Below are 14703 nucleotides of genomic sequence, written 5' to 3'. Positions count from 1 at the left end.
AGCTAGAGAGAGAGAGAGATACACAGAAACAAAGATAATTCTTGTTCTGTTTTAAGAAACTGATATTTTACCAGAGGAAATAATCTATTGTCCATAATATACACTATAATCAAAACATGAATCAAGTGATTTTGGTATATCAAGCCTAGATCCACTTTGATTTGGAGAGAGGAACAGCTTATCAGAGATATCATTGTTGTTGTTGTTGTTGATGATGATGATGGAGATGATGATGGTGACGGGGAGGATGATGATGGTGATGAGGAGGAGGAGGATGGGGATGATGATAATGATGGGGATAATGATGATGATGAGGATAATGATGATGGAAATGATGATGGGGATAATGAAGATGATGATGATGATGATGATGGGGATGATGATGATGATGGAGATGATGATGGTGATGGGCAGGATGATGATGGGGATAATGATGATGGAGATGATGAAGGTGATAGGGATGGGGATGATGATGATGGAGATGTTTACCGGGATGATGGAGATGGTGATGGGGATGATGATGATGATAATGGGGATGATGATGGTGATGGGGGTGATGTGGATGGGGATGGGGATGATGATGAGGGTGATGATAATGATAATGGGGATGATGATGAGATGAGAATGATGATGATGAATGTAGGCAAATAATGCTCATTCGTTTCCCTGCCACCCAGACCCGAAATAATCACACTGAAACTCTATTCATTAAAACACTGTTTGGCTTATTAGCTTAGGTTTCTTATTAACTAACTATTACATCTTAAGTTAACCCATTTCTATTATTTTATATATTGCCATGAAGCTTGTGGTTTACTGGTAAGGTTCCAGCATCTGTCTCCTTCAGCAACTACATGGTGTCTCTCTGACTCCATCTTTTTTTCTCTTCTGTATCTGCTTGGAATTCCTGCCTTGCTCTATTCTTCACTGCCACAGGCCCAAAGCAGTTTCTTTATTAACCAATGGTAATAAAACATACTCACAGCATATAGAGGGGAATCCCACATCACCTCCCCCTTTTCTAAATAAAAAAGAAGGTTTTAATTTTAACATAGTAAGATTGCATGCAACAAAACAGTTATCAAGCAAGAATTACAGTTACAATGTCTTGTTAATTTGACAAATTAAGGAAAATACTCTATCATTTATCCTATTTTGTGAGTCTAAAGTTTTAAACCTAAACTATCTTTTATAATTATAACTATCTTTCTTCAACTCCATCAAAGACTCCAGAAGGATATAATATAACCTATGTAAACAAGAAGTGCATTGTGAGCAACTTCCAAACTCTAGAATTAAGAGAGACATTTCTCTGCCTAGACAGTCACCCAAAGTTCTTCGGTAATGTTAGGGCATCCATCTTCAGCCTACACGCCATTGTTTCTGGCAAATGTTTTTATGAAGCAGGAAAATTAAAGATCTCTTATGCCTTGTACTGGCAAAGTTCATCTGTTGCTTTCTTCTGTGTCCTGCAAAATGTCTAGCAATTCTCTCATGAAGCAGGAACTCCAAATGACTGTCTCACCCTCTTTTGGCAAGTTCAGCAGTCATTTTTCTGTGAGTCCTGCATGTTTAGTTCATACACCATAGCATCAAGCAGTTCAGGCAAGAGCAGTTTCTTACACAAATGGCTAACCTATTCCATAAGGAGTCTCTTCAGTGCCCATCATCCTCTTGAAGTAGGATGGTGCTGCCAGAAGCAGATGTATCTCATTGTCATGGAAAGTCTAAGTTCTTAAAACATTTAAATGTCATATTCTGTAAGTCTTTGGAAGGTTTGAAGAATACCTATCCATCTGAAATATATCTCTGTACATCTAGAAAACCTAATTAACATAACTACAAGCTTGACTATTGTAGATTACTATCTACTGACCATCTATTAAGCTGTATTTCTTAATTATACATTACATTTTTAAAGAAACTGCACAAACACAATACTTTAAACATGAGAAGAAATATACATATAACAAAATTGACATAAAATTTGTACCAAAAGACCAAGATCCATATCAATGCAAATTTCTACAGCCTATCCACCTTTAAATGTAAACAAACATTTATAAACAATATTTGGGAACTTGGGCTCAGTTCTCTCCAAACTGCTTCCTGCTTTTTGTTGGGGAAAGTATTTTAAGGGGTTCACAGAGACCTTTCAGGGGGTCGTGTCCCATCAAATCACATTAGTCTAGAAGGAATCCACAGATTCTCATCCTCTGTGGAAACAAAAGCACAACCTCTTTTCCAAAGCAACATAACCTTAAACACAAATTTTGAAGTCAAGATATCTTTAAAGTGTATATGTTGGTTTATCTTAGCAGCCCCCAGAATCAAATATCTCTCTGTATTTAGCTAATTCACAGTCAAAAAATTCAAAGAAAATACAATAATATATACATAATCCAGATTCTCTGTGTATATTCCATCTTTACATGGCTTATTTACTTACTCTATTACTTTTTATAAGTTTAATATTTATTTTATTACCTTTACTCCTTTAATTTATGACTGTCTGTACTCTTTTATATTATAATTGTCTATACTCTTTTTCTTCTCTCTCCCAAGTTACAGTATTATACAATACTGTAACCCATTTAGAGGTATTTTTTATCTAAATATGTCTTTATTGTGTGCATATCTGCAATTATTTTCTGAACAGAAATGTCTTTTTTTAATGTAAACAGGCATGGCTAGGACCAGCTCTGCAGCCCTGCCTGTTGACTCTGCCCAGTCTAACATGACAAAGTCATGTTCACTGCTTCTGAGAGCCATACACACACCCCAGCTCAGGTTCACAGTGGGTCTGTGTCACCATTAAGCAATTTGTAACACACAGCTCACAGACACCATTTAAGTGCTCAGCCTCCTTAAAGAGCCAGAGCTATTTGTTCAACTAGCAGAAACCAGGAAACCCTCCCCTAAAGAGGCCACACAGTCTTTGCTGTCAATGCTGAGTCAGGAAGACCTCTCTTAAAGGAGCAGCGGTGCCCCTGCTTGCCTCCAGCAAACGGACTCATCCAGAAAAAAAAAATACAGCTACCAAGAAGCTGTGTTAAACTCTGTTTTGTATCTAGAATTTCTATTTAAACTCTCTCAAGTTTTATGTAAATGTAATTGCCCACATGGGTGCCATTTTTTTAGGTGAGATCTGCTCATTTGTTTCCTGGCCACCCAGACCCAAAATAATCACACAAAAACTGTATTAATTAAAACGTCACTTGGCCTAATCACTCAGGCTTCTTATTAACTAACTCTTACATCTTAAATTAACCCATTTCTATTATTTTATATATTGCCATGAGGCTCATGGTTTACTGGTTGGTTCCAGCATCTGTCTCCTTTGGCAATTACGTGGTGTCTCTCTGACTCTGCCTTCTTTTTTCTTCTATCTCTATTTGGAATTCTCACCTTGCTCTAGTCTGTGCTGCCACAGACCCAAAACAGCTTATTTATTAAACAATGGTAATAAAACACACTCACAGCATACAGAAGGGGCTCCCACATCAGATAGAGATGCTTTATTAATGCTACCAGTTATCTGCCTAGAAAGTATAGATGTCTGATGTGCTTCAGGGCCCATTCTGGCTAAATGATAACACCATCTCTTCATTTCTATTTCCAGTCTTGCCGCGTTTCTCTGTTTCAATAGAGCCAGAAAGTAACTTCATTAGTTATAAGAACTTTAAGAATTTTGAAATCACTGTGACAGCCAGGTAAGTTACATTAGTTCTGGTTCTAGCTCTCAGAGTTTTCCTTAGGTGACCTGTGACTTACTGTGTTCCATGACTTTGGGGATGAACTGAGACTTCATGCTGACTGCTCTGTTTGCCTATCCTGATGTCAGCTTTGAAGGCAGAAAAAAAAAATATCCTCGAGATTAAAACTCAGTGTATGCATTCATAAACACATAGTCAGCCTTTCTATGCTGTGAACATACACCATAACCACAGCAACTCTTATAAGGACAGCATTTAATTGGGGCTGGCTTACAGTTCAGAGGTTCAGTCCATTATCATCATGGTGGAAGTATGGCAGTGTGCAGGAGTCCATGGTTCTGGAGGAGTAGCTGAGAGTACTACAACTTGTAGGCAACAGGAAATTGACTGAGATACTGGGTGGTATCCTAAGCATAGGATACCTCAAAATCCACCCCCACAGTGACGCACTTCCTCCAACAAAGCCACACCTCCTAATCGTGCCATTCCCTGTGAACTTATGGGGGCCAATTACATTCAAACCACCACACAGCATGATTTAGGGTATGGAGACTGACACAAAAGGTTCTACTTATTATCTCATCTCTAATATAATACTTTAATTAATTCTTTGAAAATTAAACACATGCATACAATGTCTTTTAATTATATTACCCACCCCACTTTTCTCTGGCCAAACTGGAAAGTTGCATTTCTACTTCCTGGACTGCCCAAATGATAGGATCCACAGCCACATGCTCCTGTCTCCATGGGCTCCACCCTCTTTCCTTGCCACAGTGGACACTCCCTTTTTAAGTCATGCAGCCTTGAGCTACACTTTTTTTGAGAAAGGTTCTCACTATGTAGCCCCTGTTGGCCCAGAGGTCAATATGTTGACAAGGCTGACCTTGAACTCAGAGTGCCGTATTTTTCTTGGTGTGGCCTTCTAGGGGTGGAATACAACAGTGGGTGGATATATGTTATGTGCCTTACATAATTTAATATTGTTAGATTTTTTTCCGAGTCATCTATTATAACGATGTTAGGGAAACAACTTTCTGCTCTTGTTTGACAGATATTTTTATAATAAAGTAGTCTCCGATGCTGAAGTGTATGCCTTTTTTGGGTTGAAAGAAGACATAAAAGAGGATCAGAAGGAAATGATGCAGAAGGCAATGCAAGTCACAAGGGTAAGATGTTTGCTGAGACTTCAAAAACAATGTGAGGAGGGATAGTCACCTGCAAGCCCTCTAGTTCAATCCCACATCTGTACAGATATGGACAGTGAGGTTAAAATTCTCAGTTAGAGTCTATTGCCCTTCAGATAAATCTCCCCTTTCAAACCCCAGGGGAAGCTGACTACAAATATGAGCCATACTGGCAACCTCTGGCTGGATTGAGGGATTGAGGGACCCGTTTCAACAAGCAAGGGGAAGAACAATCCAGTATGATACTTGGGCCTTTACATACACATGCTCCTGCCCTTGCCTGTATACTCACAAACACGTAAAAAGATGTATACACACATGCTCATACAGCAAACAGAACATACATGCATGCATGCATGCATGCAAACCAGAAGCAAAGAAAATAAACACACAGCCCTTTCTTTGGCACCAGCCACCCCAGACAGCTAACATCATGCCGTCTCTCTCCCTCCTGACTTAGCAGTCCACTGTCTCCAAGTCTTCCCCTCCGCTCCATGCCTTCCCGTCTCCTCTGAGTCTAATTCCTTCTCATTCTTTGTTTTTTAACACAGTCCCCTTTTCTTTGGTCACAGCCCCTGGCCATCCAAACACAGTTAGTCGGCCATTCTATGTATTCCTGTTAATCCCAACAGAGAGAATAAGACCACTACCACAGTTTGAGTCAAATTTTAACCAAGCTTGATTTTCATTGGAGTGCACCAAGGGTGGGCCAGCAGCTGCCTCCTAAGCTGGCTAAAGACAGCAACACCGACTCCATCTCTTGGGCCTCTTTTAAGGGGTAAAATCAAGAGTAGTTTTACAAAAGAGAGACAATGAGGTAATAAGGAAATACAAAAATAAGTTTAAAAAAATCATGTGATCACCCACCGTGTGATTAGGGGTCAGGAAGGGTCAGGGAGAGTCAAGGGCAGTAAGGGTATTATAAAAAACAAATCAAGGTCATGGGTTGGGGAAGGTCAGGTTCCAGGAAACAGAGAGAAACTAAACTCTCACAGTAAATAGAAACTTATTTTTTTCAAATACAGCATAATGTCTCCTGCATTCAAAATGGAGTCAGGCAGGCTCCTCATTCCCAGGCCTCAGGTCTCATTAAAGTATGTTTTATACTTTCTTCAGTGTGGCTTTCAACTAGGGTGGGGAGCATCTAAGACAACGGATGCTTAACAATGCCCAGAATTATTTATGATTGTTTAAAAATAAATCTGCTTTCTGGTATTGAGCTGCTGAAGGCAGGAATGCCTCTTCGGTACAGAGCACTGGTGCAATGTGCAGTGTAGACGCTGCTGACATCCTCCGGGCAGAGCGCCATACCGTGTGCAGTGTAGACACTGCTGACATCCTCCGGGCAGAGCGCCCACACCGTGTGCAGTGTAGACACTGCTGACATCCTCAGGGCAGAGCGCCCACACCGTGTGCAGTGTAGACACTGCTGACATCCTCAGGGCAGAACGCCCACACCATGGGCAGTGTAGACGCCGCTAGCATCCTCAGGACAGAGCACCCACACCGTGTGCAGTGTAGACGCCACTAGCATCCTTGGGACAGAGCACCCACACCGTGTGCAGTGTAGACGCCGCTAGCATCCTCGGGACAGAGCGCCCACACCATGTGTGGATGCTGGTGAAATCTGTCCAGGGTTATGTGTGTACTGTTACAGGGACCGAGATTCCAGCCCTTGCTCCCTTGTCTCTCGCTTCATGCTTTCTACAGTACCCCACAGATGGCATGAGGTCTCCTCTCTTTTCTATACATTTGCATACCCATTTATTGTGAATTTTGTATGATCAGGCATTTAGCTTATTTATTCAAAATGTAAATTAAGAGTCATTTTAAAATTCAAGATTCTACCTTAAGCACTGAGAATTAAAGGAAATAGACAAAGGGTGTGGCTCAATGATGAAGTGCCTGTTTGACGTGCGTGAGGTCCTAGGAGGCCCTAGGTCAGTCAAGCTAAATCATACAAAAACGCCTGCTCCAGGTCAAAACATTTTCTAATAAGAAATAATTCAAAAACAAATCAGAGGAGAAATAGTACCGTTTAATAATTCAATAATAAAATTCATAATTAAACAATAAGATATAAACAAACCTAATGTTTCTTTACTTATTGTATACTGTATTATCAATTGGTACTCAAAAGACCATGTGATGACCCAAGCCCTTCCACATCTGTAACTCTGCACGAGCGAGAGGAAACAGCATCCCGGCTGTCTCTGTGGGCCCAGTCACTTTAATTATAACCATAATATGCGTGTGGCTTCTGGAATTCGCCTTCGAGAGGCTAGCAAAAGCAGACCAAAGTTTTCCATGTTCTCCGTTTTGACTCTTCCTTTTGTCCTTTTAAAAAGCTGATCAACGGAGTCGCTCGCCTCACGTTTGATTCTGAAACAGCAGTTAAAGAACTGTCATATGAAAGTCTAGAAGAGTTACATGACAAGTACCTTTATATCGCTGTGACAGTCACAGAAGCTTCAGGTAAGTGCTGTGTGTCTGTACAACACCTCTTGGTGTAGATTTAGACATCGGATCAATAGTGTAAGTGACTTCTACAGCCCCTTCACATTTTTCTTTCATAGCTAAATTTTTCCTTTCCTTTTTATGACATTAAAAATGAATGAGTGCAGAACTGGGTGATGGTGGCACACACCTTTAATCAGGAGGCAGAGGTAGGCGGATCTCTGTGAGTTTGAAGCCAGCCTGGCCTACAGAGTTCCAGAGCAGGCAAGGCAACACAAAGGAAACCTGTCTCAAAAAATAACAATAAAACAAAAAAAGAGTGGAAGAGTGTTGTGTTATTCTGCAGCCCCCACTCCCTAGCATCAGAACCACGAAAACAAACCGGCATTTGCCAATATCTCTACAGCTGTTTCACTCGCGCTTCCGGCACCCAGTGTGTAAACTGTTTGCTAAGGCGTGACGTAAGTGCCAGTCACGGGGTCACCATCATCCGTGTCACACACCCAGCGCCACCTGAGCGCCAGCTTCTCCACTCCTTCCTCTCCTCATCCAGCTTCTTCCTCACAGGGCCGTCCTACCATGTCATTAGCGTGTTTAATTACTCTCAAATCCCCTCCCAAGGTTGTCGTTCTGAGACAGGATCCCACTATGTAGCACAGGCTAGCCTCAAACCTACAGCAATCCTACTGTCTCAGCCTCCTAAATGCTGGGATTACTAACATGTGTCTTACACTTGGCTCTCATGACTTTTAATAGCTAGTAATTACTACTCCAAGCTGAGTCAAGCTGTCTTCTAGTATGTGTTTATAACTAATATGGTTTTATATTTCAGGTTTATATCAAACCCCCAACTGAACTTGAATAAGCAATTTAACCACACTAAATCTAGCTTTTTCTTTACAATAATAATCTTCAGTGATTCCTAAGGACCCATTCACCCACTGAGATTTCCTTCTCTGGTCGCAGGATAGAGGACTTAAATATTATGTTATTGAATAACAAGCGTTGCTAGATTCAGGGGCTGCTAGAGATGGTGGTTACCTTACACTCCATAACCTGGCTTTTGTTTCCAACATGGTAGTAATGTACCTTTCTCACCTTTGTTTTGTTCCTCAATTGGCTTCAAATAGACTTAGTGTAAGCAATAGTTATGAGATATTCAAAGGCTGTTTATTAATGTACAGGATCTCACATGTGAGCTAAGCATCCACGTCTCATGCAAGCCGCATACAGATTAGTATTGGATGGGCACAAAGGCAGTTAGCAAGGGGCCCGGGCAAGAATCCTGCACAGGCTCTGAGCCTGTAAAGAAGTGGGCTTCGGGATGACTGTGCAGTAACCAACAACACTGTCCTAAAGATGACTAGTCTTGAAGAAAAGCTGGGGTTTGGAGGCAGGGCTGGTAGATGGGGTAAGGCAGGGTTCCCTCCTTAAAGAGGCCAGAGAAAGAGGGGGGTAGAGCGCAGTGACACCTGCTTGAGGACAGCTCTGTCTGGTCTGACTGCCGGGAAAATAGGAAGGAGGTTGAGGAAACTAGAGGTTTTTACCTTATCCTTACTATTGTTTAATTTTAAGCTGCAGGGCAATCCAATGATGCTCTTCAAGTATGACTTCGGGGCTTTTCCCAGTATCAAAGTGTCTGATTCTTCTCTAGTTCTCTCCACCTGTTAAGGCTCAGCCTCTGGGTTCCCTGCTCTCTCCCTGATCCTTTGAACACATTCAACTGAACCTGAAGCCACTGTTGAAAGGTGACATCGTCCTTCATGTCCCTCTGTCTCTTTGCAGCCTGACTCACTGCAGCAGCAGGGACATCTGACATCTGACAGGGAGCTGTCTACATAGGCTTCAGAAGCCGGGGCTTGTCCGCACGCGGGAAGCCCGCTCCGGTTACAACCGGCTAGGGATTGAAGGCAGGAGTGGGTGGAGGGGACAAGTAAGTCTGTGGTACACAGACCCGTCAGGCATCCTACAGACCACCATCACTTTTCCTGGAACATTAACACAGTGCCTGCTGCCCCCTCGTAGGTGGATTTTCAGAAGAAGCTGACCTTCCTGGCATCAAATACGTCATCTCTCCATACACAATGAATTTGGTTGCTACTCCACTTTTCTTGAAGCCTGGGATTCCATTTTCCATTAAGGTAGGCGGGCTGGAGGAGGTGGAGAGGAAAGAAAGTCATTTTAGAGTTGTTCTGATTTGAGTCTTGAAGGAATTGTTCTGGCAAACAGGTTCAGGTTAAGGACTCGCTTGATCAGCTGGTCGGCGGGATCCCAGTCATTCTGACGGCGCAAGCAGTCGATGAGAATCAGGACACTTCTGACCTGGAGCCCAAGAGAAGCGTCACTCACGCCACCGATGGAGTCGCTCCCTTTGTGGTCAATCTCCCATCTGAAGCGACGGCGCTGCACTTTAACGTGAGCTGAATGTTCTGGCTGTGTTTCTGACTGTGTGTTTCGCCTGACGTACAGACCAAACGTGGCTGATTTCATCCACGAGTCCACAGAAGAATCCCACAGTTTTGCACCCGAAACGAAACACGTACCTGAACTGGTTTGCTAATGTTGTGAATGGTCATGGGGACAGTCGAAGGGACAGAATTCAAAACCTCGAACGATGTCAGATTTTTTTGTTGTTTGGAAATTAACTATTTCCTTTTATGCCAAGAAGATTCAGAAGTGTCAGAGTAGGCACAACAGTGAAGATCAGTGGTAGGAATATACCTTTCCAACGCTCGCATATTTTATCTTTTCAGGGTTGCTCAGGAGTCAGATGTGAAAGTCTCCCCTTTTTCCCTGATACATTAACTACTCAATATGGAGCTCACTTCCTCATCTTCACCCCCAGAAAATGTGTTCAAGTTCCCAAGTGAAACCCAAGCGGGCTAATAGCTCAGATCCCTGGCTGAAGCTAACGGTCACTATGGGGTATCTTAGGATAACTCCAGCACATGAGCTAGGAACCCTCCCCCACCTGAAAGCAGGCATCACCGTACCCTGAGGGGCACGCCGGCGTCACTACTTCCCACTGAAATTGGTCAGACAGCCACTAGGGTGTGTACTCCAGCCCTGGCGAGTTACCGCTGCCTCTGTCATTTCTCCTACCGGGTCATCTCCAGTTCACCATGGTATTTCAGGAAGCGTGCCCATTTTCCTGCCTTGGAAGGTCCTTCTCTTGGCTTGGTCAGACTTCCCCACACAGCCCACCCTCCCCTCTGTACTTTCCATAGACTTTCTAAAGTTACTTGACACCACAACTCTACAAACACTGGAATAATCTAGATGTTTCTTCTCTTTAGCAGCCAGCATAGGGGAAATTTAGGAATATGAAAAATCAAAAGATATATTTTACAGAAGCAGTTACACACAGCCCATGAGAACTTTTGAAATTTTCCTTTCTAGGTCAAAACTGATGTCCCAGAACTTCCAGAAGAAAATCAAGCCAGCAAAGAGTATCAAGCAATCACATACTCATCTCTCAGCCAAAGTTACATTTATATTGCTTGGACTGAAAACTACAAGCCCATGTTTGTGGGAGAATTCCTGAATATTATTGTTACCCCCAAGAGTCCATATATTGACAAAATAACTCACTATAATTACTTGGTAAGTAAAATGAAGAGCGATCTCTGCCCGATCCCCAGCCCAGAACACCGTCCTGTTGGCAGAGAAGGGGGGGTAGTGACTTCCACATCTGTGTTTCTGAGCACATGGCCTACAGCTATCTAAACACTGAGGAAGAGCATGAGTCTCGTTTCAGAGGGGAACAGAGAGGCCACAAGACAAAACATCCATAAAGCGGAGAGAGGGAAGACGGTGATGATTTGAACTGAGGAGCCCTGATTTCCTGTCCAGTGATTCCATCCAAGACAGTCGATCTCATTACGTCACCTGCTTCTATTTCACAGCCAAGGATTACTTACCTACACCTAATTCAAGCTTGTCTATTTCCTTGTCACAGCAGGGGGCTTCCTGTAAGAATTGAGTTACATTATCCAGTTTCTTGTCCAAGAGTTGTACCGGTTAACCTGGTACAGCCTTAGAAAGAGGGTTCAAAAGATGCCTAACAGTTTTGCCAAGGAGATGAATGAATTATTCCAGTGCCCCAGGGCAAACAGGTGGTGACTTCTCCAATGTCCTTTAGGAGAAATTGAAAAACAAGGACCATAGAAACCATGCTAACTGATGAAAGAATTAGGGGAACTGTTTACGGGCTACATATGATGAGTGCAATCCTAATGTCTAAGGACAAGACAACAGGACCTTTGAAGACATCTTGATTTCATGTCATTTTTTTAAACTCTAAGCCCCCATTTAGAATCTAATCCAGGACTTTAAAACCAAATCCACAGATGAGACACTGCTCTGCTTACTCAACTGTTGTTGTTTTTATTAAGTCAAAAAGACAAGGGAGGTTTTAGTAAACTTAAGATTTCAAGCAGGTCCAGCTTTAAGCAGAGCTCTCTGGTTTCCTGTTATGTAGTTCTGAGCTTAGAATCAGTATGGCATTTATAGTGGTTTATTTAAAAGCGCAGTGGGAGAGAGAAAGGCACCATGTGACAGAGCTCAGGTGGGAGGGGCTATTAGGAGAAAGGGAACATGAAAAGAGGAAAGCAAGGGGGTGGGGACCGATCTCTGGGGCAAGGAGAAGCAGAAGAGAAGAGATGGTTAAAGGGAGAGAAAGGGAAAAATAGACAGACAAGCAAAAAAGAGGAGAGAAAAAGAGAAAGAGACAGGAGGTGGGCAGGCCCACCTTTTAAAAGCAAATGTACACAGGAGGTGCTCTTAGTGGCCACAGTTGAGCATGTATCCTGTCAGCACCCCAAGGACAGGCCAGTTCAGATGCCTGAGAGCTAACACTAGTGAGCTCCTGAGCCTCAGAGTCCTTTCTTTGTGTGTGCTTACTCGTGCCTACATGTAAGTGAGTTCACATTTACATGAGAGCACGTGTACAGATGCTTGTATCTGTGTGCACACATGTAGAAGCCTGAAGCTGACAGCAAGCCCCCTCCACCATCTCTATTTATTGAGGCAGGTTCTCTGCCTGAACCCAGAACTTACTGACCAGCTAATCTTACTACCCAGCTTGCCCCTAGGGATCCTGTTTCAGACTCGTGAGTGCTAGGATTACTGGTAGCTGCTGTACCTACATTTATGTGGATGCTGGATTTGAACTCTGGTCCTCACTCTTGTGTGCTAAGCACTTTACCTACCTCAGCCTCAGTTTTTTCAGTGGAGATAAATATTCCTGTGTCACTGCTGTATTGTGAGAATTAAAGTTTATTAAATGTGAAACCCAGTAGCGACATATGGTAATCTCCCTGTCTCGGTGTAGTTTTTTGTTCTGGCTCCAAACTGCATCCTGGACGCAGGTTCCATTTCTGGTTGTTGTTGTTGCTGTTGTTGTTGTTGCTGCTGCTGCTGCTGCTGTTGTTGTTGTTGTTTGATTGTTGCTGTTGCTGCTTAATTTCAGATTTTATCCAAGGGCAAAATTGTACAGTATGGCACAAAAGAGAAACTTCTCTATTCATCTTATCAAAACATAAACATTCCAGTGACACAGGACATGGTCCCCTCAGCCCGACTCCTGGTCTATTACATTGTCACAGGAGAGCAGACAGCAGAATTAGTGGCTGACTCAGTCTGGATAAACGTTGAAGAGAAGTGTGGCAACCAGCTGCAGGTGAGACACGCGTGCACATGGCAGCATCCACAGTGCAGTGCGACCCTCTTGTTGGTGAAGAAGGAGGGCTAAAGCTCTTGCCTTTGATTGGTTCGCAGTCCGACTCTCTTGTGGGTGAAGGAGGAGGGCTAAAGCCCTTGGCTTTGATTGGTTCACAGTGCCTCTTGTGGGTGAAGGAGGAGGGCTAAAGCCCTTGGCTTTGATTGGTTCGCAGTGTGACTCTCTTGTGGGCAAAGGAGGTGGGCTAAAGCCATTACCTTTGATTGGTTTATCAGATACAAATGATCTTCTTTTTCAAATCGTTTAGGTTCATCTGTCTCCAGATGCAGACGTCTATTCTCCAGGCCAAACTGTGTCCCTTGAAATGGTGACTGACGCAGACTCGTGGGTGGCACTCGCAGCAGTCGACAGTGCTGTGTACCGAGTCCAGGAAAAAGTCAAAAGGCCCATGCAAAGAGTTAAGTCCACTTGCGTGGCAACCGTGGGGTGGGCTAATGTGGCGCAGCGCTTCACAGAGTGTGGCCTGCTGGGGCAGGTTGCGAGGGAGGAACTAGGGGCCCTGCCTGCTGTTCAACACTTGACATGGAATTCCTATTAAAGGAAAGCCATCTTCATATTTGTCCCTAACGCGCAGGTTGGCTGTCCTTCTCAGGTCTGCCAAATAAAGGTGCAAGCACTGTAAGCAGGCGGGACTATGGGAGCCGTTGGACTCATCACTTGGGAGTTTGAGGATTTGGGTCAGGGGAAGTAGTGACAGAAGCAGCACAGGAGAGAACCCTGGGTTCCTTGGCTTGTTGGTTTGAGTTCTCCCTGAAGTCTGTACTCCAGGCAGATGTGGAAATGGCCAGGTCCCACATGTTCTCATCTACTCCACCACAGTCAGCTCTTATTCCTAGGCTTGGGTTTCTTTGTGGAGGCAGAACGAACCAAGAAGCTATGAAGTTAAAAACATTTCGAGAAGAAAGGACATTCCTTGAGTCAAAATTAAAGCCATAATAAAGCACCTGTAGTGCTTCCCCTCTTAGAATCTAGAGTTTTTCCCAAAACAAAAATCAGTTTTGTCTGTTAGTTCATCCCATCATACTTTCCACATTGATTTATATGTGTGTGTGCATGTGTGTGCATCCTTTCTCACGTTGATTTATGTGTGTGAATGTGTGTGCATGTATGTGCATCCTTTCTCACGTTGATTTGTATGTGTGTGTGCATGTGTGTGCACATGTGTGCATGTGTGTGTGCATGTGTGTACATCCTTTCCCACATTGATTTATATGTGTGTGCGCATGTGTGTGCACATCCTTTCTCACGTTGATTTATATGTGTGTGAATGTGTGTGTGCATGTATGTGTGCATCCTTTCCCACACTGATTTATATGTGTGTGTGCATGTGTGTGCACATGTGTGCATGTGTGTGTGCATCCTTCCCACATTGATTTATATGTGTGTGCGCATGTGTGTTCATCTTTTCCCACATTGATTTGTGTGTGTGCATGTGTGTGCACATGTGTGCATGTGTGTTCATCCTTTCCCACATTGATTTATGTGTGTATGTGCATGTGTGTGCACATGTGTGCATGTGTGTATATCTTTTCCCACATTGATTTATATGTGTGTGTGCATGTGTGTGCACATGTGTGCATGTCTGTTCATCCTTCCCACATTG

The 14703-nt window shown here is 43.2% G+C and overlaps 1 protein-coding gene across 1 annotated transcript in view; it reads left to right on the top strand.

Moving 5' to 3' along the window:
* Positions 1-14703, top strand: part of LOC121462708 (complement C5-like) — a 103586-nt gene that overhangs the window by 33155 nt on the left and 55728 nt on the right. Inside the window, exons 7-14 of the mRNA XM_041674536.1 lie at positions 3623-3713; positions 4771-4885; positions 7252-7378; positions 9386-9501; positions 9590-9775; positions 10760-10963; positions 12831-13040; positions 13348-13497. Of these exons, the coding sequence (XP_041530470.1) occupies positions 3623-3713; positions 4771-4885; positions 7252-7378; positions 9386-9501; positions 9590-9775; positions 10760-10963; positions 12831-13040; positions 13348-13497 (1199 nt within the window). The remainder of the gene's footprint in view (positions 1-3622; positions 3714-4770; positions 4886-7251; positions 7379-9385; positions 9502-9589; positions 9776-10759; positions 10964-12830; positions 13041-13347; positions 13498-14703) is intronic.

The sequence above is a fragment of the Microtus oregoni genome, unplaced genomic scaffold, assembly GCF_018167655.1.
Source record: "Microtus oregoni isolate MIOR12 unplaced genomic scaffold, Mior012 000025F_ref0000491, whole genome shotgun sequence".
Classification (NCBI taxonomy): domain Eukaryota; kingdom Metazoa; phylum Chordata; class Mammalia; order Rodentia; family Cricetidae; genus Microtus; species Microtus oregoni.
The sequence above is the reverse complement of the archived record's forward strand: the minus strand, read 5'-3'. Positions and strand labels throughout refer to the sequence as shown.